Here is a 25,439-nt window from a genome sequence, read left to right as displayed (position 1 = left end):
AACAAACCCTAAGGATTAGATCGAATCATAATTTTAAGAGCTAATGCTAGAATCACAAACTAGCAAAGAAGAATCACAAAATGCTAGAAGGGGCATTTGAAAATTAAAAAATTTTGTACCACATGATTTCTATATGGTGGTTTGAAACGGAAAAAGAAGTTTTATGATGTAATTTGTAACATATTTTTTTAGCTTCCATTAATTTATTTGTAGTTATTATTAGTCACATTCTAATACATTTAGCATATAACTTTATAGGGATTATTTTCAATTCTCCTTTTTAAAAGATGTATTGACGACACGTTTTGTCGGCATAGTCGAAATGTAATTCTCTTCATTTAATTAATTTTCTACAATGAAGAATGGTTAATTGATGGTAGCCACTTAACCTATTCTTACAGTTAAGATTCTCCTTAGACTACTAGATACGATTATATCTTAATATATTAAATCTTAATCCTCTAAAGAAACTCTCCATGACTTCTTTTTCACCTCAAACATTATTAATAAGCATAAATGTGTATGAACATGTATATATCAATATTCCGTGCAGGTATTAGAAGCATTTATTAAACTTCAAGTATCAACTTTATTCAATCCACAAAAGTAAATTATTTATAAATTAAGAGATATAGATAGAGTTAATAACATATTGAAATTTAGAAGAGGAGTGAGCGAAAAATAAAAGTACAATTTTTGCTGTGAACAGCACTAAAATTCTATTAATTTATTTAAATATTACAAATAAACTAATTTTATAAAACTATATATTTATTTGGCATGAATTGTATAGTTTTATATAGAGAATCAAACTAATTAGTAAAAATGTAAGTTTTAAATAATGAACATTTACGTTTTAATAATTCATTGTATATAAGCTAAATTATGATTACTTTCAAAATTATATGTAATTTTTATCTATATTATTAATTTGATCTATATTATTGATATTTAGAATTGCTATTTATCGTTACAATTTCCATTTTTAATATTTAATTTGTATTTCCATTTTTTATCACTCTTACTTGGTAATGTCTTATCATTACTGCTTAAAAGTATATCTGTATCCGTAAAAGGGGTTTATATTAATATAGTTTTAAATTAATACAAATTATTACCATTTGTGCCGATGGCCGAGCGGTCTAAGACGTCGGACTTTGAGTCTGAGTTATAGCGCAGGTTCGAATCCTGTCTGTGATCATCAGTACCATTGACCTTACTGTATTGACTCTCCCCCTTATTCTGTTTGATAAGATCCTCGCACAGGCCAGTGGCCCATGAGGCACGGGCAGAATAAGGCTTAAAAGGGATCGGCTTCTCCTTATAAAAAAAAAATACAAAAAAAAAAAAAAAAAAAAAAAAAATTACATTTGTAAATTTATAGTGGCAAGAGAATAATGTACGCTACATCAATACGAGCGCAACATTCAGCGCCGTACGACTGGTGCGCGGCAACATCTCGCCACATTGTCCGGCTGCACGCAGTTGACACAAAGACCCTAGTAGACTAAAAGAACCTCTGAACAGTTTAAATTAGGTCGTTGTCTCAACGACCCTCTTACTATATTTTATCCATTGAGTGGAAAAAATGGGTTGTTGTTGCTACGACCCTTCTTCACATTGCTTATACATTTCTCCATTTTGGTCCGTTGACACAAAGAATGGTTGAGTAAAAGACCTGGTTCTCTCAATATAAGCATTTAATATAATTTAGGGTCGTTGAGACAAACGACCCATCTTTTGAAATATTCAACTAAACAGGCAAAATGTGGCGTTGTTGCTACGAACCCAGTTGAGTAATTGACCCTTTTCATTCCTTTTACTGGGTCGTTGTCACAACGAACCTATGTAGAAAATCTTAAATATCAAAATGGGGTCGTTGTCTCAACGACCTGTAGACTAAATGACCCTGTCTTATTTGTTATTTTCTCAGAAAGGGTCGTTGAGTCAACGAATAGTAGTGTAAAAGACCCGTCACCTGCCACCTACCGATATAATGCTCTATTAGGTGATTATATCTGCTCAGGGTTTCTAGAAGTTAAGTTTTCCAAGAGATGCTCACTCGGAAAGTTCTCCAAGGACCACGTGGTTTCCTTTCCAGAAGATTTCAAAATCTCTAATACACGTTAACGGAAACACACCTTAAAATGTTAGGCAGAAAACCACAATGTTTTGTTTTTATTAAATTGAAATTCAATGTTTGTAGTTAAGCTCAATCCCAGTAAGCTTCTTGGCTTCTTCAAGAACAAGTGTCGAAACAATTGAATGTGAGAATCATTCACTCATATGACTGAGGTGAAGATAACAGGTTGATATATTAATATCACATATTAGTATAATGAATAGTTAACTAAAACCTTTTTAAAATTATTTTATTGTCATCATAGTTGAATACCAAAACACGTGTATCGTAATAAAATAATTTAAAAAGGGTTTTAGTTGACCATTCATTGTACTAATATAAACATAACTCTGTAATGTGAAGTTACTAACTAACAAGATCACATAATATGTTCACGTTCAGTACAGTACAAGTCGTTATGTGCTGAGGTACTTAAAGGATTGAATAGTCTCTCACAGATAATAGTTATTGAGAGAATTCAACGTCTTAAAATTGTTTGCAACATTAGCACATCACATTTGATAACTGACTCATATGCACAAGGCAGGAATAAACCAACGGGTCTCACGTGTAACATTTTATTCTGAAGCTCTTAGGTCTACATTTTCTGCCGACTTAGACGTATTATCGTATCCATGCAGAGTTCTAAACACTCAAATACTGCCTTAAAACAGCAAGTTATCACGAAGGCATCTCCTTTCGCACATCTACTCCGACCAGATCGAGAAACTGTCAAGGACACCATCGAAAGGAATCTCTGCACGGCCTCGACTGTTATGTAACATCAATCTAATGTAACGAATGATTAAGGTCATTTTACATGTCAGACAAGAACCTTTATCTTCAAAAATCGGATGATCAGTACAAAAAGAAACAAGTTTTCATATCTTTAAAAACAATGCTTATGTGATCAGAGAATAAAAGATCAAAATCAATACTGTAACTCAAACATTCTCCACCTTACTTATATCTAGATAAATCTGATCTAGATCGTAATTTCTCAAATCTGAGAATAAAGAAAGAATTAATTTTAAAAGTAAACTATCTACTAAGGCACAGGGGATCAAACTGGCTAATAGCAAAGATATTATTTTGGTAAGCAGGTCCAACTTAGATACTGGGATCTGTGGAGAAATTTTACTAATCTCAGCGTAAAACTAGATGTCGATTTTAAGATATTTCTTGTTGTTGATAGATACCGAGAAGCCTTATAGCACTCTTGAATATTAATTCCAAATCCAAAAGCTTAAAAACTCACCTCAATAAGCATTAATAGAGGAGTTCTTCAAAGACAGGAGCAGCCATTCTTACATATTATAAGCTTTTGGTAGTTAAACGTCCTTTCATGAACCTGTACTGGTGTTGAGAGATTAGATAGCCGACTATTTTATAAAGAAACCACAGAACTTTGTCAGTTATGAGTGATAAGATAGTAAGAGAAATTAGTCTGCAAATCGGAAACTTAATAGCTCTATTGGATACAGCGATACCTTTATTAATGCTTTATTCAAAATAGACAGTACCTAGCCTAACAATAAACTCCACCCTTTATTTAGGTTAACTTCTAAAAATTAAATGAGGATAATTTGATAACGTTAATGATAATATAAGCTAAATTTGACAATAAAAGCATGAACTCGGATATACTATAAATAGAACGTGTTTTTAGAACTTGTATAGCGATGATCTTTTGATTGATATAGGATGATTGCCAATATGCATCAAATGCAATGGTCAATGTGGTTTCATAGCGATGTCTACCATCTCAGATTCTTAACAGAACTGTTCATTTTCATAATATTGGTGGACGGTGGTAATATACTCTCAAAAATATAGATCACAACACAATTAATGCCATAAACATGTTTGTTCTAGACTTGTACGTGTCAACCTTGTACTGAGACTGCGCTTGGCAATAAGCTTTTGGACACAAAATCTTGTACTATAAGGATCTACTAGTACTTTAAATAGCATTTCTCTTTAAAAAATACTCTCTTCTTCAGCTATCCAACTATACCTTCACTCCGCATTTAAGACTACAATAGAATTCGTAGTCGTATGCAACTTCAGAACACTTAAATTCTCTATGAGATAAGCGGTCTCAGTTTTAGTTGTGGCAAAAAAACAAACAAGAAAAACTATAAAATATTCTAGTCCTGAAGTAAAAACCAAACAAATTCTCAGGGAAAACGGAAGATCCATCAGTTAAACGTGAATCACTCACCATATTACATGTAATATTTTAAAATATGTTCCTAGACATATTTTAAAGACAGTGGGATGTACTTCTTAAATTTGAGGAATACCTTAAAATTAACATCACAACATCAGAATTTTCGGTTTCCAGTAATGCCTGTATTCTGAAGAGATGACGAGTCCGCTGAAATATTTGCGAGAGGTTCGACAGACTGTTTGGATAATGAACCAAAAATTCTTTAGCTTAGCGTTTCCTTGGTTAATAATACTAATACACTTTTATGACCTGCCTATGAATATAAAAGAACGTAAGGACCTTCGTGATTGTATCTGAACGAATTACTAAACACACAAAAGTACCTAAGATACTGCCATCTACTGCAATCTCCATAGTATTAGAGTTTATCACCCTCAAAGTTTGATAACTTGGTGTCTCAACCAGTGCGGAACCTAATTTCAAAGTAGTTTTAGTGCTTTTTTATTATAGGTGAAAATATTAATCGTATTCTAATCCTAATAATATTATAAACTTGAAAGTGCCTTTGTTCTTCTTTAATTTTCACGCATAAACTATTGAAGTGATTGTACTTAAATCTTAAATGAACATTCTTATGGTATCAGGGATGAATATAGGTCTATTCTTATTTCGAAAATCCCTCCAAGCTACTCCACAGTGGTTTCTACAGCAGTTTAAATTCCATCTTGACTAAATTCCATAAGACTAAAAGTTATGAAATGTTAATTGAAAGGTCCTGTTAAATATAACCAACTGTTAGTGTAAACATTGCAGTATGACAGCTCGACCATGTGTTTAATTAATTAAACTACTAATAAGTATGTTTGATAGTAACGACACATCTTATTAAAACATCATTGCAACAAGGTAAACTGATAGTTTATTCTAGTATTTATAAATTATCAAAATTTTGACTGTATACATGTGGGGCATTGAATTTGGTTTCCTTAAACGTTGTGGGACGGCATATTTTCAGTTGCTGAAGAAATAAAATCGGAGGGATTGGGCATTAGTATGATTCAACAAACCATTCGTTCCGTGACTACGATTTAAGAAAACAAGCGAGCGCACTGAGTCCGTGATCATAGCAAATGGAATCACAAAGCAATACAAGAGGCACTAGATGCAATGTTTACGAGAGAAAATCGTCGAGGGGACATCGCATCCATTTTTCACTGATGGGGTATATAAATACTAATATAATTCCTAGACTATACCAAGGAAATAGTATGACATAGAACATGAATTGGAAAAGCAAGAACATATAATTTACTTTACGCCCTCTGGTATCTAAAGCATCAAAATATCCCATCTCGGTCCCGAAAGTTGTGGAATATTAATATAATAAAAAAATTCTGTTAAATGTAGTTAACTGTTTTGTATAAACATTCATTTTTTACAGCACAACCATATGTTAAATTAATTTAACCACTATATTATTGATAATATTTATGTTTAATAATCCACATTTAGCTGACAATAAATAACTGTTGACACATAATAAAAGTTTCTTTGATTGTTCAGTCTCTTTATTGTATACAAATTGTTCAGTCTCTTTATTGATACAAATTTTAATTGTATCATTTAAGTGCTTGATTAGTAGTGTAATGCATATATCAAATGATACCACATAATTTTTATTCCAGATTGTGCCAATGACAAATTAAAATCATCTTATAAATTGGAAATATTTGTTTTAAAGAAGTTCTTGGAAATACTATTAAACACTGTAATACGATGTACCTTAATGAGGAAAACTATTAATAATTATGTGCAAAAGTTTCTAAATACTCAAGACTTGTATGGATTGCTTGACATTGTGATGTAGCATTTTTAGAGTAACATCCTTCAACGAGCTATTATTTCTCAGATTACTATTCGAAAAACAAAACTTCTACAACGCAAACCCTGACATAAATGAGTACCGAAATGTTGTATAAACTTCCTAAGGATTTCACCCCAATACCGGGAGTTTTTCTTACTGTAGTAGACTTCTCAGTCCTAAGTATGTATGTATATTTTCTTCATTGTGACAACAAGACAAAACTCAACTGGCAAGATAAATTAGACTGGAAGTTAATTAACGGCCTGAAATAGATGCTTTTTGGCCGAAGTAGCTGAGGGAAATACTATTCATTTGAACTTAAAATGCCTCTATATGCGCAAAACACTTTATAAGTGTTATCCCCTTAGCCTCTGATTGTCAAACCAAAAACACTGAAATAATATGTACGTGATCGTATACCTACTTACGTTTGATAATGTCATAGATCATCAATTTACATCACTCGTTATTGCTTTGGATAATTAGGCTACGGAATTTGATTTTCAAAACTGCTTGCGAAACCACGTGTAGCAGCTATTATAATTATATTTTCTTAATTAAAATAAATTCTACATTGAATAAGATACTTACAGCAGCATGCAGTTGTTCCCATAAATAGTACAACACAAATTTCATAGATGAAAAATCCTCATTGTATTCCTCACTTATATTTCCAATATGCTTCATTAAGAAATCTATGTCAGATTTGAATTTCTTTCGAAACGTTTCTACTGATCTGTTCTGGGAACAGTAAAACCTCGGACACTGGCTGGCATTGACGCACACCTGCAATAACGTTTCATGTTGAAATATAACCATAGAATTTATTATATTAATTTTCTTTTACTAATTCAAAAAGTTTAGATAAATGAGTTTTATATTTTACGAGTTATAAAGAAAACGTCCCGTAAAACCTGAATACCTATGTTTATTCGGGAATCCTTTTTCGGATAAACATGTTTTTAGGCATTAGTCAACCACTGAAAAGCTGGTAGTAACTATCTGTAGGGTTACAGAATCCACAGTTCATACAACAAAGTTATGTGCCCAGGATACAGGTCCAAGGGTCAGGACCCCCCAAATTTTTAATTGTTTATTATTTAAAGAATTCAGTATTACTTACATGTAATGCTGAAAGATCGTTTTCAACATATAAACGCGTCAAAACTTTCTTAAGCAAAAATAATGGGGCCTTATTTATGTCCACTACGGGAAAATATCAGTTTTCTGTACCCTCTCCCCCCAAATTCTTTCCTGACTACGTTCTTGTCCAGCTGTGTTTGAATTCGTTTTTAGAGTAATCTTTTATGAAATTAAAATATAATATAATATGTAGCATAATATTAATTTAATACTCGTATAGAACCATGCTCCCAGTAGAGTTTTTTAACTAATTCTGGGAGATCAAACAAAGTTAAACAATATATCCACATTCGGAGTCACTCGTTTCTCCCTTGTCATCGATGTTCTACAACAAAGAGAATACTGAGAAGGAACTATCGATTGTATTCTGTTCACCAACTAACCAAAATTATCATAAATTCCAGCTGTATGATTATGTAAATTAAATGTAGGCCTAATGTTAACTTCGTTTGAACCGCAAATGTAATTGATTTAAAAATTATTTGCCCAAATATGAGAAGAAATGCGTTCGAAACAAACTAAAGATAACTTTTGAGTTTTAAGTCAGCTCCATCACACAACTTACTCATATAGAACCCTCTGATAAAGAGAATATTATTGCTAGATCAAATATCGATGGTTTGCTAGTACGAACGTACAAACTATTTAGATCCAAGGCCAGTGTTACCATCAACAGGTGCCTATGAACTGCCGGGAAAAGTTCCTATAAGGGAAAATATAAATAAAAATTACATTCAATCACTTTTCCTTAAGTATAAGATCAGTATGTTCCTTTCTACGAAGAAATTTTAAACTGCACTGCAGAGGATGTAAATGATGGAGAAAAGGAACATGTTCACATCATGATGTTAATTTAGATTGAGTTTTAACTTCACTAAAAGTTTAAAATTGAGTGTCACTAAAAGTTTGAGAAGTTGTTTATATTTCACTGTATTATTTAAAGAAATTTAATGTTCCGGTATCTCTTTCAAATAAATTAAATTGTAAATTACAACAAAATCATTATGTTTATTTTATTTTAAAATTGCATGTAGTCTACAAATACGTTTTGACTTTTCAGGGAAACATGGTTTAGTTTTTCTACATTTGCAAGTGATTAATATACTTAGTTAGTATATCCTAACAAAGCATCAACTAATCTTTGGTAACAAAGCATCAACTCAATACTGTGGACCTCGATTCCAACAATGTTTCATTCATTAATTGCAAAACTCTTTCGTGTTGTTGGCAACATTAAAAATATCATTAATATTACGTACCTCCCAGTGATCGAGATAGGTGGTAAACACAGGGATAGGATGCCAGAATATATTGTTGTTCCAGACCAGGTGGTCCTTGGGCGGGAAGAGAGCGGCCAGAAACAGCTGAGCGGTCATATGGGTACGGTCGGTATCTGTGCTGTAGGCTCTGATCTGCTCAGGACTGTAGTTCGGACTCAGGAACCCATTGTACAACGCTCTAATCTTCATCCCTAGTTTGTAAGCTTGTTGCCGCCCGGGCTGTGGAAAATAAGTGGTTAAACTTTATAGATAAGTGAACAGGAGCGAACCCACAACATAGATTTTGAAGAGCAAAAGTCTAACATTACAGCCATAACAATCCTCATCAAAATATAAAAAGTGATATATTAAAACAATGTAGAAGTAAGCTACACAACGTGTCAGGCAACAGGCTTCACTGAGTTGGATACGAAATACCCAATCTGTGTCTCATTTGATTCTCGAGATATCCTGCTGACAGACATCAATCAATCATACAAGAAAGAATATTTACATCCCTCCGGCAGACAAAAGAGAAATTATGTCAACTTATTGAGTATTAGTATTCAATGACGCCATCCAATGTCTATGGTTGTACATCATCATCATAGAACTCATTTTGTCTATGTACAAATGAAGTTTCACGTCAACTCTTCAGATGAACTCTTTCATAAGATATGCTGCCACATGGTACACTCACTTTTTGTTCAGTAACATTTAGGTTTCATTTTAGTGTCCAAATAATAAAAGGGAGAATTATATAGGGGGAACTCGGTTTGCCTGTATAGAAATTAAGCTTCATAAAAATATCAAGTATATAGTTCAGTTCGTTTACGAGAGACAGACAGATACATAGGTAGATTTGTCCAGCCCCTCGAGTGATAGATTCCGCTAATGTTCTCCCAATAACATAGATACTGGTATCAAGTATTACGTAACTGATCCTAAAAGTAACGTAGTAAATGGGTTATTTTAAAAACTCAGATCAAAGCTCTCGTTTATTAATACTATTTACGACCATATAGTTCAACTTGCTCACTTTCGACAGTGACTAGGCTCTATGTATTCTTTGATACATCAAGTATTTATCAGTGTACGGTATATCTTACAACCACCGTTCAGCGGGTATACATTTTGTTTTTTAATTTAGAAACTATGAATACACCAGCAAGCAGTGTGTGTGTATATATATATATATATATATATATATATATATATATATATATATATATATATATACACACACACGTATATATACACACACATATATATATACACACACACATATATACACACACATATATACACACATATATATACACACATATATATACACACGAATCAATTTATATATATATATATATATACACACACACACACACACCAGTCTCTCTGCGTACGCGCGCGCGCGCGCGCGCGCGTGTGTGTGTGTGTGAAGTCCTAGTGCTCACGTTCAAGCACAATCAGCTGGTACAGTCATGAGATTTCCATGAGTATCACGAAAGACATGGACATAAAACTTCCAATACGAGAGAGTCCGTTTTACTCGGGGTTTAAAATTTTCAACCCCGAAAACATGTAGCCTCTTCAAACAAAAACAGTCGTTAGTGCTATATAACAACGCATTATAGATTTGCTTGATAACGGGTCAAAGATTTGTCAAAACAATATAATTTCTTTAATTGATCATGTGTTGAGTTCGTCTGATCACGAATGCCACCGGCCATCAGTGCCACCTACTACAGCTTTCCCCGCAGTTGGCGGAGATCTTACCACATCCTTCGACATTATACCTATTAGGGGTGGACACAAATTCCAGGATGTCTGATCATTAATGATTAAGTCACTGAGAATTTTAATTTTATAGAAAAACATTGATAGGGTCATTCTTCCTGTATTTGGTTGATTATTTTTACCATATTTAGATACTTAGTTTCCACATTTGTTTCCAACTTTGTGGTGAATCTAAACCTTGATGAACTATCGGCTACACCCAAACTATTGGTCTATACATTTTTAAGAGTTAGTTTCGGCTACTTTATATGGATATATGCAAAAGTTGTTCAAAAAAACATGTATAGGAAACATATACTTAGTTTCCACAATTTTTCTTTATAAGTTATTTTTGTTCAGTGTTTGAGAAGTGTTGTGTGGTATGATTTTGACTTTGTTATCTTTTTGAAGGATCGATACAGCCCTTTGATCACAGTTTACGGGACGTAGTGTTTAAGTTTTTGTTTACATAACGGCAACTGTCCAAAATCCTATAATCCTTCCAAATCGCCAATAACGAGCTTTCCCTGGCACAAGTCAAACTATGGGAGCTCCCGAATTCTGGTAGCATATAGCATTTATATCCTTCAGTTTCCTTATTTATGTTAACCTCTGAGAGTTCCTGGCCTCTGACAGGTATGGATATCCATTATTTTTGACCTCTGTGAGTTCCCAGCATCCAACAGCTTTCACCGTGTGGCATGTCCAAGTCTTAGGGTGCTCCCAGTTACTGAAAGTTACCAGTTTCTGGCAACTTCCGACCTCTTAGTGCTCTCAGTCTCTAGGACCTCCACATACTGACACATATTATGTGACTTACTTTGGCGACTCACGTGGATTAATATTAAAGATTTAGTTTTGTTTATCGAGGTTATTTTTACAAAAAAAGTATTATTTCATTTTTAATTTGTTGACAATTCAAGATTGATTGTTGAGTATTTAATTTTACAGTACAGTAAGTATAATTAAGTATAGAGTAAGTCTATAGTTAATGTATTTTTCTGTTGACAAGTAAAGTTACGTATAGTTTAAGATTATCAAAAGAAGTTACTCAGATTTATAAAGAATAATAAAATAGAAATTGAGTAATTTACCTGAGATAGCAGTGTTATCAAAATGTAAGATTATTGATGGCGAGGTTCATATTTATGAAATTGGTAATTACACTTTAAGCATAAATGTAACAAATTATATAGAGCTGGTGGGGTGGAAATCTATTGGTTGAGCGTTAGCGTAGTTTATCACTCGAGGGACTGGAAAAATGTAATTTAATTGTCTCTCTCTATCTGTGTCACTGTTTGCACAATATCTCGAAAACGAACCTATAGGCATAACATGTTTTGAAGAAGCTTCATTTCTGTACAGGACACAGAGTTTCATGAATGTGCACGTTACTGTATGGGATTTGGTTGAGTGGTTTCGAACATTTTTACATTGCTCTTTTGAGTAACCATGATAGCAGTGAAAGAATATTGTAGAATAAATAAATTCCTAAACAAACGGAATCTAAATAATATTATATGAGATTTCTAAATATTACGACATATTAACACATGTTGCTAACTACTCCAACACATATAAAATCCATCATCTATTTATTAGTGGCTTGTGTGTAGCATTGAACGAAAAAGTTGAGCAGACATTTTTTTTCCTAACGCTGCTACGGAACCCAAATGAATGAACAAAAATGTGAATGTATCGTGTGGCAAGATATGTCGAGAAAGATTTCATTTATTGACGTTACATTTTGCATGAAATTGCATTTTTACACAGACAAGAATGAGTTTTATGACAGTGCATATACAACTATGGAATTAAGCTGACCGTCGTTAAAGCTCAATATGCTGACAAATTTGTGTTTGTCTGACGGGGGGTGTAAACATTTCTTTTTCTGCCTGTCTATCTGTCCGTGGGACATCTCTAGAATGAAGTGAGCTAAATATTTAAAATTTGCGTACAACATTAGCTGAGTCTGTAGTGCGACACGTGGAGTGGCGTACTCCTAACTTACATATAAATATAAATCAATTGAAGTTGATGATAACAGTGCTATAACAATGATCTTAGCTGATATTTTGAAAATTGGATTAAAGTGTTTCATCTATTATGTGCCATAAAACTTTTTTTGTCAATGTGTAAAACAATATTGTTACAATAGATAAGTTGTATGAATTATTGAAGATTTATAAATGAACTGAGTAGTTATTTTAATCTAAATAAAATTTTATGGGGTTAAAAACATATTTTAATATGAGAAGATTTAATATTAATGTACTAGGAAATTCAAATAGCGTTATTATAAGCTATACATTGCTATGACTAGTGTGATAGTGTATGCGTGTAAACTTAGTTTAAAAATTGACTTGAAAAATGTAAAATATTCACTTCAATATAATATCTGTGCTTTACATGTTTTCGAGTTTTGTTCAGTATCAAAGATACAACTAATAATAACACTAAATTTCGTTATTTTGATAACACACTAATATATATATATATATATATATATATATATATATATTATTTATATATTATTTTGATAGACAGAAGTGTTACCTGCGTGAGCTGAAGGCGCCCATGCGGCCATATCGTTTTGTTTTTAGCGGGATAAGGAACCGCTGGAAAATCTCCATAAGGGCTTCGTGTACCATGGCGAGAAAACTAATAAACAAACCAAAGACGAATGAGACAAATTGTAAAGATAAGTCCATTTACCCTAGGCTCTGACAGAGTCGAACCACAAATTAACGACGATTACAAAAGTCGATCTCCGTACTTTATTTGCACCGATTCGAATTCAAAGATGGTTATTACTCAAAGATTATTTATTACTCAAGAGGCTGGTAAATATTCAATGTGCATGATATTCAGAGCACGAATTGAGCTATTGACTGGTAATTATACATGCAATTTCATGTCTGCACGGGCCTCAACCTTGCCGGTGTAAAACTGTATACTTAGATGATATTCTTATTTAAATCTAGTTTTATTGGACAATTTTGGATAAACGTTATCCTTTAAAAAATCCGATGTTTGAGGCCACACTTTTTTTGTTTCAAGTTTACATGTTTGATAAAATATCATACCAGGATAATTATATAATTGGTAACTAGCAGTTACCAATTATTAAAGGACAATAGACTTTACAACAATAAGATTAACAAGGTAGTAACCCAACACCAGTTATTAAATATATATACCAGCTATATTTCATAGCAAGTGTTAAAAATGACAAACATTAGCTTTGTATCAAAAAATTCTTCTAAAAGGAATCCATATATGATTATTCATGTAAACGTTTCAAAAACACTCCCTTTTTAGTTATTACAGTTTAAAAGTTTATATGGATGTTATTTTGAAACCTGATATGGTAACTAGCAGTTACTAATTATAAACATTTTCAAAATAGATGTTCCTAGTTTTCTTAGTGGAAACACTACGATGTAATATGTTGGGGCCCTATGATATTTTCTACGGAAGCAGGCATGTATCCGTAGAAAATATATTATTTTTAGTATTCATGGTTAAGAGTATCAGAGGTTAATCAAAATTGCGACTGGTTCGTTATTCTAGGTTTTACTGGATATAAAAACACTTATGATTCGAATGATTTCTATTTCCGACCTTAAATTAAATTTTCTTTATTAACTCGAACAAGTAAACATGTACATATGCAGGTATCGGAAACCTACTTTGGCCAGAAAGTCTCCACTTCTGGTCCTTGTAATCTACTTCCGGTCTAAAATATTTCCAGTACCTTAATTGAGTTTTGCTTGTGTTATCCCTACATTAATTCCGGCTGTTATGTTCAATAGTTCGGTTTGCATTGTTGCCATAATAATTAAAATATATTATAGATATATACGTAGGTTCGAAACCTTATTTCGTTCGAAAAGCGTCTACTTTCGGTCTAAGATATATCCAGTCCTACGAGTAAATCACACCTGTTAAAAAGCATAAACTACTGGTGCGGCACTTTCTACTTACTGTATAAGGGGAGAGTGGAAACCCTTACTAAGGTCATGCAACACTTCATAATAATCGTATATAGGTTTTGCATTATGGGAATCGTGCAAGATTGATTATATAATGATAAATAGCGGTTATTCGTGATTTCGCACTTTCAAAGTCGATGTCCGTAGTCATCCATGTTGGTTTTCGAACTGTAGTCTCCTATGGAACTCTTATGGAAACGATGGCTCCTTGGTTCATGTTATTGTCCAATGTCCATTCCTCCTTTTCCCATAAAATTGTCATATCACAATCTCAAGAAAGTCAACCAGTTTCGCGAACATTACGTGCAAATATTAACATATTTTCTCAACAGGAAGGTGTGTTTTGTAACTGCGTTTAAGTGGTATGTTTAATGCTTTAAATAATTAAAATTCGTCAATGGGTATGGCGAACTGTTCGGCTGAAAACAACAGTGTCATATATTTTGACACACTGTTTAGAGATCATAGAGATCAGTAAATAAATACCACTACCTATATACAATATTAAAATTATAGGTTAAATATGTCAAGTTTGTAGTAAGAGAAATGCTTAGTTCTTTATGGCCATCACTGAGTGGTAGATTGTGTGATCACGAACTTTAAACACGAGTTTTTATAGTTAAAATATTGAAAATTAAATAGCGCATTACAATTTAATTTATATTTTATTAATCTACCAACTACTGCTGGTCGATTGCGTTCTATAATGTTCCCAAAGAAAAAGTAGTACCGGTTAATATTTACTATTGTTAATACTCACAATAATGACAAACTGTAACTGTTGACGTCTACAGTATTAATTATTAATAGGCCTACTTACAATAACGAAAAACTGTAGCTGTTAAAGACTACTAATTGTTAATACGTATATTAGCGTTAAACTGTTACAGTTAACATATATTATGATTAGTACTTACAATAACGACAAACTGCAACTATTAATTAACGTCTACTAATTGTTAATACTTACTATTGTAAGTATTAACAATTGCAATAAAATGTAAAAGTTAAATTATATTATGTTTAATACTTACAATGACGACAAACTGTAAAGACGGTTCCACTCGAGGGCCGTGTACCAATGGAATAGGTACAGTCAACATGCTGTTGGTGAGTGACGACGGTTCAGAGACAGAGATGGAGGTGTGGTCAATATAATGCCATGTGACGGCGCATAACAACACTGTCAGGTTGAACGCTCCTATCAGTACCATCAGGTATCTCCAGATCTTACCTTCCTCCATTCCTCAGTCGCTTTTTGGAACAACTCACGACACCACTGAGACAAATTCAAGAAGATAATTATTAAACTTAAAAATCTAAAATTGATATTTTATGATTTACAGGTTAGGAGATCAGGTAGTGTTTGTTTATTTTATTTAATAGTCCCATTTTTGGGTATAAACTGTGTTGGTCTTGTTCTTGCTGAAGTATGAGGTTAGGCCAGCGTTTTCTCCGTTTAAACATCCAGAACTTAAAAATGTCCATTAATAACCTTTTTCCGAACAAGAATACCTAAGTGTTATGTTTAATTTTCGTCAACGGAATTTAGGATTATAGATCATAATAATTCTGGTTTAATTGTATATTGGAATGACATGAATTTGATTACGTTTTGTTATACTTTGAATTAACCTTATCGATTTAAGTATAAAAGGCCTCGGTGGCTATGGACTTTGTTAGTGACCATTTTAAACAATGAATTGGCTTGAGTGTTTGTCTTCTCATTCAGTACGTTGTAATATGAAAAAGAAGTACGCCAAGTGCCGTGTAACTGACTACGCGGAGGTTACATGCAGAATTACAATTCTATTGCTCATTTCTTTAGGCTACATTTCACATGTTAAAATGTAATATGATTGTACTCAGTTTGTTTATAAATGTGTTTATCCTACGATTTTATACGACAAAACCAATGTTATACATGTGTAGTGAACTTGACTCTTGACTTTCAAATACCACGTTTTTAATCTAACCTAATAAACTTTGTTCTTAGCACTTACAACACTTACTACAACGTTATCGACAGAAACCCAATGTAAGCTCTTCTAAATCTTCAATCCTTAATAACTTTAAAACGTCCCAGCTGAGTTTAGTGTAAAACATAATCTTCATCATCAGGAAAAACTTATCACCAAAATGTCCCCAAAGATATCCTGAGTTTATCCCCTTTTATCCTTATTTTACTTATTTTCTATGGTTAAACTGTCAATTAATTTGAAACAACTTTAATTAGAAGTATTTTATTTTTCCTTACTTTAATATTATCTTCCAATTACTTACTCCCTTTGATTTCGGCAATTTCTTTAATTTTCTTCATTATATATCTCATCAGGTAAATTTATTATCTTGGCTTTCAGCGTCGAAATGCAAGCATTTCTTTTTTATTTTCAGAACATCGTTTAAAACATCTGTAGAAGAAAATCGGCCGTAATAACTCAATGTTTGTATTACTCATTTTTATACACGAGTCACGACATTCACGTACACATTCTTTACAAACTATTTGAACACAGTAGAAACGATTTGATTGGCTTACGACGGACACAATCCAAAAACATAGTTTGGATTATGACACTGTAATTAGGTAGGTGTTGTAGAAATCTGCCTACTGCAATCACTCTCATAATGGAACTTCGAAGACTTGATTTTATATTTTTACCGATCGCGATTCTCAGACCACAATATTCAAAAATAAACCATAACATAATCAGAAAATGTTTATCTATTAGTTATCGTAGAGGAAATCGAAACAGTGTTTCCGTTATCTTCAGTAATTTATCTTTTTTAAGCAATGTTTTTATTCTTATTGGTTTTTTGTATATCTCGTAGGTTTTAATTTGTAAATACTAAAAGAGAAATGTTTTCAAACATTTGTAAGCTAACTACTTACAATCAAAGTTCACGTTTTACAAGCCCTTGTAATGAATTTAATCTTGTAATGTTTCAAGATAAAGAAGTCATTAAATTTATGAAAGTATTATTAGTTTATTATCACCTTATAATTAGAGTTGTTATGTCTTAAATGCTATATAAATTGACCTTTAAAACTAACATTATGTCCTCAGTTTGATATTTCGAGATGACAGCCGCTCATGAAATTTACCTTCTTTCCAACTCTGCCGAAAAGGATATTTAAATTCAGAAAGAATGAACTACAATTATTTAACCTCAAAACATCAAAGTTCAAAACGATGTATAAACATACAGATAAACCATAGGTACCATCGTTAAATGAGCGCTGACACATTACTACAACTTATAGTAGATTAATATTATTTGAAATGAAACCATCCGACTTTGGCGATGGTCATAGTTTGGCGACTATTTATATTCATACTTGAAGAATTTCGGTTATTTCATTATATAGGCTATTAATTTAATTATTGTAACATCATTGACATTAACACTCAAAGAATATTTTCATGTTTATAATCACACCATAAAAAACAACAGAAAACAAAGAAAAGATTATCAGGAATAGAGTAGTATTTAAAAAACGTTAAATTTTATAAAGCAATTCTGAGCTTGTAGGTATTTAAATACAAAATAATATATGAAGAAAAAATAAATAATCTAAAAAATGTTTGATTATTTTATCATGCTTAATCTTTGAATCACTTCATTTTCATTGTATTTCACAGCACATCTACAGGGTATTTTACAACATGGAGTATTTCCACACGTTTCTATAACAATAAATATTTTTTGAGATACGGTTCAGTAGATGATTTTTTTTACTTTTTAGGTCCTTGATTATTATTAGTAAATTACAAGTCTTTGAAGTCGGATTATTTTTACTTTAAAATTCTATTGTTATCTCTGATGTAAAACCGTATGGCCCATGTAAAATGCACTCTGTTAATAAAGAACATTGTTTTTGGATGTAATATGAAGGAGAAAGTCATGTCGTGTATTGTTGCAGACATTATAATAGGTGTCAGTTAAAATAAATGATGACAAATGAATATTTTATATAAAGCACAAATATTCATATGTGTGGAGAGAGTAAGTATAGTAAGATTTTGAATCGTTGCAAAGTGGTTGGTACGGTTCTTGAAAATTGTATTGCCTTATTATTAATATTACATATTTATGTGCAACGGAATATAATAGAGATCATTGAATGGGGAATGAACAGGCGCAGAACCTCAGTGATTTAGTACAGATAAACATGGCATCAAACATTTGGTGCTTCTCATTGAAAGTTGCACAGTTTGACTTATGAACGTGCGATAATTTTTGAAGAGGAAAACAATCAGCTCCATTGCCATAATTTTCACGTCTAATTAAAAAACCGAGTGATTAACGAAGTCAAAATTGAGAGCTTTTGTAACTTTTCTGCCATATTATTGGAGATTATAAAAAATATTAATTAATCGTTGAGAAAGCCATTTGAGCATTCAACAACATATTTTGGACTGCAGATAGTCATACTCATATATTTTTAAACACTTTACATTATTATATTCCAGCAGAGACATTATAGGTCTTTGACTGCGCTTGTGAGGAAACATCGTCAACTTGTAATTACGGACCAAATGACTCAAAAGAGTTGGTGACCAAATTCTCAGTTTTTATACATTCATTCATTCAGCTGTGTACTGTAAATATGCCATCCCACGATGTAAAGCAAAGCTAATTTCGAGTACCTTACGTGCCTACATCAACAATTTCGTTCATAAAGTTTTTATTAACATTTATCCAAATAACATACAACGTATATTATAGTGGTTTTAATTCGTCACTGCCACCACGTACAGTAAGAATTGGATAGAACTAATATCATTGGTATTTGTATTAGGTTTATATTCGCAAAATGCTTGGAATTTTCCGTATTTGGAAGCAGCTAATTCTGTTGTAAGAGCGCACCAGCTCTTTTTGATCACTGTATTTAATCATGCAAATAACCCATTCTGTGATACTTCTTACAACTTCAATCATCTATATGAAAATATTAACATTTTTGAACTTATTCTGAATATTCTTTAAATTAAGTAATTTAAAGAACATTTACTTTTACATTTACATTCAACAACTACTCAAAGCGTTGATTAGCATTTCAAAATTTATATGTTTACTCTTATAAAACCAATGTGTATGCCAAATTTTTTCAAATTATGTTACTAGGTTTTTTGTGACTAAAAATGTCTAACTATTCAAACATCAAAGAACTTATTTTAATAAAACCCAAATTTTATAATATTTATAATAACACAAATTATAATATAATATTATAAAAGCATTTATAAAATTCATAGGATAGGATTGTATGCATAAATACTATAATGATTATAAAATGACTTACAATACAAATAATCCTTCAATATGCTGCGCCCACGATTGCATCTAAACCGTAGACGTTCGTATATTCAAATGACGAATTTCTAACCAGTTCGCCCCGTACTTATACGAGTATATAGGCTGTTATTATCAATATGGTGCAATCGAATAGAAATAAAAAGATAATCATGCCCTGTCTAATAATTTATCGGTGATAGTGGAAGCTTTAACAGTTTATTGCTGTTTTTAAAATTATCCCTATTTTGCTGCCAGACATTGCTCCATGACTTATGAACATTTAAATAATCATTTATATTTTTTAATAATATATATACGCGGGGCAAGTTTCATCTTACGTGGTAGATCTCGTACGTGTGAGAGTTATATGGGATGTATTTGATAATTTATTACACAATTATGCTTTGCCAAGTACAACTACTAAGTTGTCGGAACTTGTGACTTTACCTATACAAGAAACTGAGGGATATTTTGTCGATTTGTTATTACATGTTTATGTTTATGCGAGCAAAACTTGAATTTCTGGCCGTGCGTGCAATTCCCAGCTCCCACTAAATCAAAGTGACTCTTCTCTCTCAAGATCAATTTCTTCTTCAGTATAATTTCTGTATCGATTAAATAAAATTAGGTTTTGTTCATATAAAATCCATATTGGTTGGCTGTCATTCGTAAACTATCAGCCATCAACTGCGTCTATATAACATACTTCTGGAGAATATTATTTATTTTTAATTTTATTTGTATTTTTAATAACACGAGTATATTTCTAGTTCAATTGAAATAACGCGACAGTTTTCAAACAAAATCTATTTCTTTTTAATTCTGCTGAATATCTCGTAACGCTATTCTTAAAATGCCCATTCTTGCTGTACGCTGAGCGTTGGCTTCATTCTGTTCTGAAGTTGTTTGGCAGTTAAGTTGTTGACTCATCTCTCGTTATTGATGTCGAGATGATTGAAGAAATTCTTCGGTAGCAAGACGTCAAACACACTGAAGTAAATATTTAAAAGCCAATTCCAACTCCACGCCACATCTCGCCTCGTTGTAGCAGAAGAAGGAGACATGCCAGGACGACGTCTTCAAAATGTAGGGCCTACCTCGAGTCATTTGTGGATCACTGTAACCCATGGCATCACACGTGAGAGCTTGAGAATTCAAGTAGTAGGGTAATTATGAACTTAGATTTAGATAGTTAGAACCTAAGGCATTTTATTGTAAAATTTCGAAGTGTTGAGAGGACGTTACATTAAAGTGGGTAATTTTTTATTATCCCTTTTTATTAAATTGTAATATTTGTTACAAACTCCTACAAATACCTTTCCATGATAATTTAACTACTGAAATAGTAATGTTAATCAAGAAAACAGAATTTATTATGATAACCCCCGTACTAATGATTGCGATGGACGAAAAACATCCCTTAAGTAACAAACAGGCCATAAATCGATTTAACAATGTAGAATAGAAATTGTTTTAGCGTTTAAGTTACTCTTTTATGTAGTAAACTTTCATATTATTAGTTAGGATCATTAGTAAGATCATAGGATACTTGGTAATGAATCTCATCTCCGCAGAAGAGAATTTAGTACCACTAGAACAAAAACTGATTATGATCTATTATGATCATAGATATATTATTTCTATAAATTAAATGAGATGATTGTATCTAAGTATATCTTTTGAATAGTTCAAAATCGATATTTGGCATGATAAATTTCAGATCTCAAGTACTCAAGTAATTACAGTAAATATATTTCAAAGAATATAAAAATCAAGGACCACTTAGATTCCTCCAAAGAAAGTACACAATCATATATATATACAGAAGCAGTAACCTTCAGTTCAATATTCTGTTTATAGAACAAAGAACATAGCTAATGTTTGTCGTGTATAAGCTCAGGTTTTTTTTTTCAGAGGAATATATATTTTCTCAAATTTTGCATGCAAGAGAAGATAGTTCACACTTAATTACAAGAGATCAATTGCAGATTACACGGATCACAGGCTGCTTACCCCAAGTTTAATAATTACCAACAACGGTTGCATGATCTTGTCTTGACCTAGGCTTATTGTTAGCCTATAGCAACTAAACTTTGGCGAGCACATCACTCTTCTACATCCATCTCATAAAGTTCTTACTATGTAGGAACAGATTAAACCATTTTAGTTAAAAATTACAAAAAGAGAGTACAATTACTTGCAGAGAATAATGTGACTATAAATTACCTGGTCGTTAATAGAACTCTGCATACACATCCTGTATATGCGGTCAAAATATCGTCATATACCACAAACTTTAATTTCTTTCTATGTGGTTATTCATACTCAATAATGTTTATTATATTAACAGATATTAATCTCAAATGTCTTCGTTACTTCGTCGCAACAGCGTCTCACCAACAGACCGATCAGTGATAACATCGATGCACCGGGATCTGGTATCACCTAGTGTCAGTTGTCCTGTCTTCTGCCGCGCCGTGATGTTATATCATGTTTTAATATTCGTGTGTGATAGGCCTATCAAAAGTCGTTTCTCGTACAATTTATTCGATCATAGAAGATGAGTTATTAAAAGTCGAAACTATAGTAGTGTATGACTACAGTTTGAACTGCTTGACGAAGGAACGTACAGTACTTATTGTTATTAGTCAATCCGCAGTTTAGGGCTATATAATATGAAAGTTAATGTTTTTACCGTTGTTAGTGTTCTTATATTGCAACTTATGGATTAAAAATGAAAATTTGGATTTAAAAAATACGTTTGTAAAAATAACGACACTAATTTAAATAGTAAATTAGACCAATACTGCTAACTTCTAGAATACGAAGTAACTTTTAATTTAGAAAAATTGTAAATATTTCCATTCTCAAATTCAGTAAGAGCATAGGATATTTGGTAATATACCTAATGTCATATCCAAGATCTCATCTCATAGAAGTGCAATTTAATGTCGTAATAAAACCTGATTACTATCAATTATGAACTCTGAATAGTATGTTTTCTATAAATGATAATGATATAGTCGTATTTAACGTAAGTAGGTAAAGTTTTACAAAAATATTTAAACTTCAGTGAATACTTTTGCGTATTGTATTTACTTAAAATGAAGAGATTGTAATGTACATAAAGAGATGAATTTTGTAGTAGAACAAAAGGCAATGATTATGTTAATGATTAAGTATGAGTACTTCTTTTGAGTAATTTAAAATCTACATTTTGTATAATGCATTTCCGGAGATCTCATGGTATTATGGAAAAACAGACTTGAAATGCACGGTAGAAAATGCTAAAACAAAAAATTGAATTGAAACGCAACAAATTTCGAAATTCGGAAGAAATTTTAGTTCAATGAAAGATTTTTGTTTTCGAATACAGAGTTTTGCAGAGTTTACACAATCAATAAACATTAGTAAAAACAAGAAATATAGTCATAATTTAAAGTTACAGATTACATGGGTCAAAGATTATTTGCTCAAAGCCGTATTATCAACAACAGTTAAATTAGTTCTCCTGACATTAATAGATTATGACTAAGAATCATAATCAGGTTCATTATATTCATAAATCACCAAGGTCATAATTGTTTATCAATCAAACAAACACTTTGGTGAGTGCAACACTCGCGGACTCTATTATTAGGAAACCACTTATAAACAATATCAGACAACACTTCACCTAATTAATGCAGTAATCAAAATCTAAAACAGTGATTTTCGCAGCAGAATCAACAAATAAAAAGTATACAATAATGAAGAATATCAATAAAATAAAAAAATCATTATTTCTAAAAGATTCAAAAAATCCAAAAATATATTGCTTTAAACACAAGATTTTAAGGGCTTTTATACATTCACTTATTTATGTTTCTCATACAGTCTGCCAAAATGGGTCGATTTTAATGAGAAATACTATATACAAATAGGTAATACAGTACCAAGCCTCTTTTGGAAATTATATTGGGTGTATAAATACATAAAGAGTTCTTAGTAAAAAGTAAATGAAAATGTTTTATTACATACGAGAATGGCTGTGTAAAGAATGTCAAAGCTAGACTGATAATACAGTTTTGTACAATAGCTTCATAATCACGTGTTTAATATCTGACATAGTGAAATTAATGTGGAAGATTATGCCCAATTTTTAGGAATCAAACAGCTTTGACTAATGGTGTATACTATAAGGTCATATAAACATTGTAGATGACGGAATAGAGGTAAACCCGTCAGTAGTAGGATGGTATTAGAGATTTTAAAAACCTTGATCTTTAAACGTGAAATGTTTCAAACAGTAAATGTAGAACGCCTTTTGAAATTTCTTTTAATAGTGCACGTTTTGTGTGTGTTGAATATGAATTCAAATAAAAAACTTCCTATATCTTTGGGGATTTCTAAACAGCCAAAAAATATTAATACTAAAAATTCGTGATTAGAATACCTTGCTACCACAAGCCGTAATGTTTTCAAAAGTCTTAAATTTTTCAGTATTATTCATCCAACGTTTTTCTCCTTTCCTATAGATAAAAGTGTGATTGAATAAAATTTGTATACAGTGCACCACTGTTTTTTTTAAACAATAAATAAATCTACTTGGTATCTTACGACATTGTGGGTCAATAAAATCTTTGTTAATACCTTAATAAACGTCGTACTCTTCCGTATTGTGTTTGCTATATTTTCGAACTCAATTGCCTGAAGCGATTCTGACAATTTTACTGCTGTTGATAAAGGTCAGTTCCAAGATTTTCACAGTAAAGTATTACACTCGACCCCTGCGTTCTTATATAAACATAGAGTTTTTAGCCTTACTTTTGTAATAGTTCCTTATTTCTCTTTAAATTCAGAAAGGGATTTGAATAATAGTTTGCTTTGAACGACTAACGATTCAACGAAAAGTTATCGAAGGAAATTCCTTGCATATTTGTCTTTGTTATGTTTCACATAATTGTAACAATTCTGTTTTATTTTTATAAGCAAAATTTGCTCTTATTGTGATAAGTTTTTTCTTGCACTGGTATATTTCTTGTTAGATAAAATGTTAATAAATACTATATTTAAAATTGTTTATTTAACGTTCTTCTATTTTTATTTAGGTGGAAAGACTTATTTTGCGATAGTTAATACTTTAAAAATAAGTTAAGTTTAAAAAAATATGAAAGCTTCAGGGAACACCATTGCTAATTGTATTTACTTAAAATAAAGAGATTTTTATGTAATCAAAGGGACTTATTTTGTATTGGAACACGCGAATAGATTTGTTCGTATGAACGAAAATATTATTAATAGCAAACTCAGAAATGACGATAAGGGACAACACCTGTGTGTTACATTCTAAAAAATACATGGAAACTTGTAAGATTATTCTTTGGTAGAGACTTTTAGATAATATAATTAAATAATTTTATTGGAATTTTAACTAATTCATACAGATCTGACTGTAACAGAAAATTAACTCAAGTACCTATAACAACCATGTAGTATCAATCGTCGTATTTGGTTAAGTCGTTTCCGTTATGTTTCCTAATAAAATACATCATTTACACCCATTTAAATTATGGGGTTTAGAAGATTCCCTGCAAAGCTGTATCGTGATTTATGATACGGAGTGAACTCCTTCGAGTAACTTTAGAAAATTAATTTATAGTAACAAAGACACATATACACTACTACAGGTTAAAGTTATACTGATAATGATTAAATCTCCCTTGAAAATGCAAGTAATGTTTACACAAAAGTTAACAAGAGTGGACTTGCATTACCATTGCATCAGTATAATTATATGTCATTGTGTAATTAATTTACAACCTTTTAT

At 31.8% G+C, this 25,439-nt stretch overlaps 1 protein-coding gene across 1 annotated transcript in view; it reads right to left on the bottom strand.

Annotated features, from left to right (window-relative positions):
- The window catches only part of LOC124374553 (prostatic acid phosphatase-like), a 38,122-nt gene extending 22,520 nt beyond the window's left edge, over positions 1-15,602 (bottom strand). The window contains exons 1-4 of the mRNA XM_046832770.1: positions 15,364-15,602; positions 12,891-12,995; positions 8,562-8,801; positions 6,751-6,945 (exon numbers count right to left, since the gene is read on the bottom strand). Coding sequence (XP_046688726.1) covers positions 6,751-6,945; positions 8,562-8,801; positions 12,891-12,995; positions 15,364-15,573 — 750 coding nt within the window. The 5' untranslated portion in view covers positions 15,574-15,602. The remainder of the gene's footprint in view (positions 1-6,750; positions 6,946-8,561; positions 8,802-12,890; positions 12,996-15,363) is intronic.
- Positions 15,603-25,439: the final 9,837 nt, after the last annotated feature.

Source organism: Homalodisca vitripennis, chromosome 1 (genome assembly GCF_021130785.1).
Source record: "Homalodisca vitripennis isolate AUS2020 chromosome 1, UT_GWSS_2.1, whole genome shotgun sequence".
NCBI lineage: Eukaryota > Metazoa > Arthropoda > Insecta > Hemiptera > Cicadellidae > Homalodisca > Homalodisca vitripennis.
The sequence above is the reverse complement of the archived record's forward strand: the minus strand, read 5'-3'. Positions and strand labels throughout refer to the sequence as shown.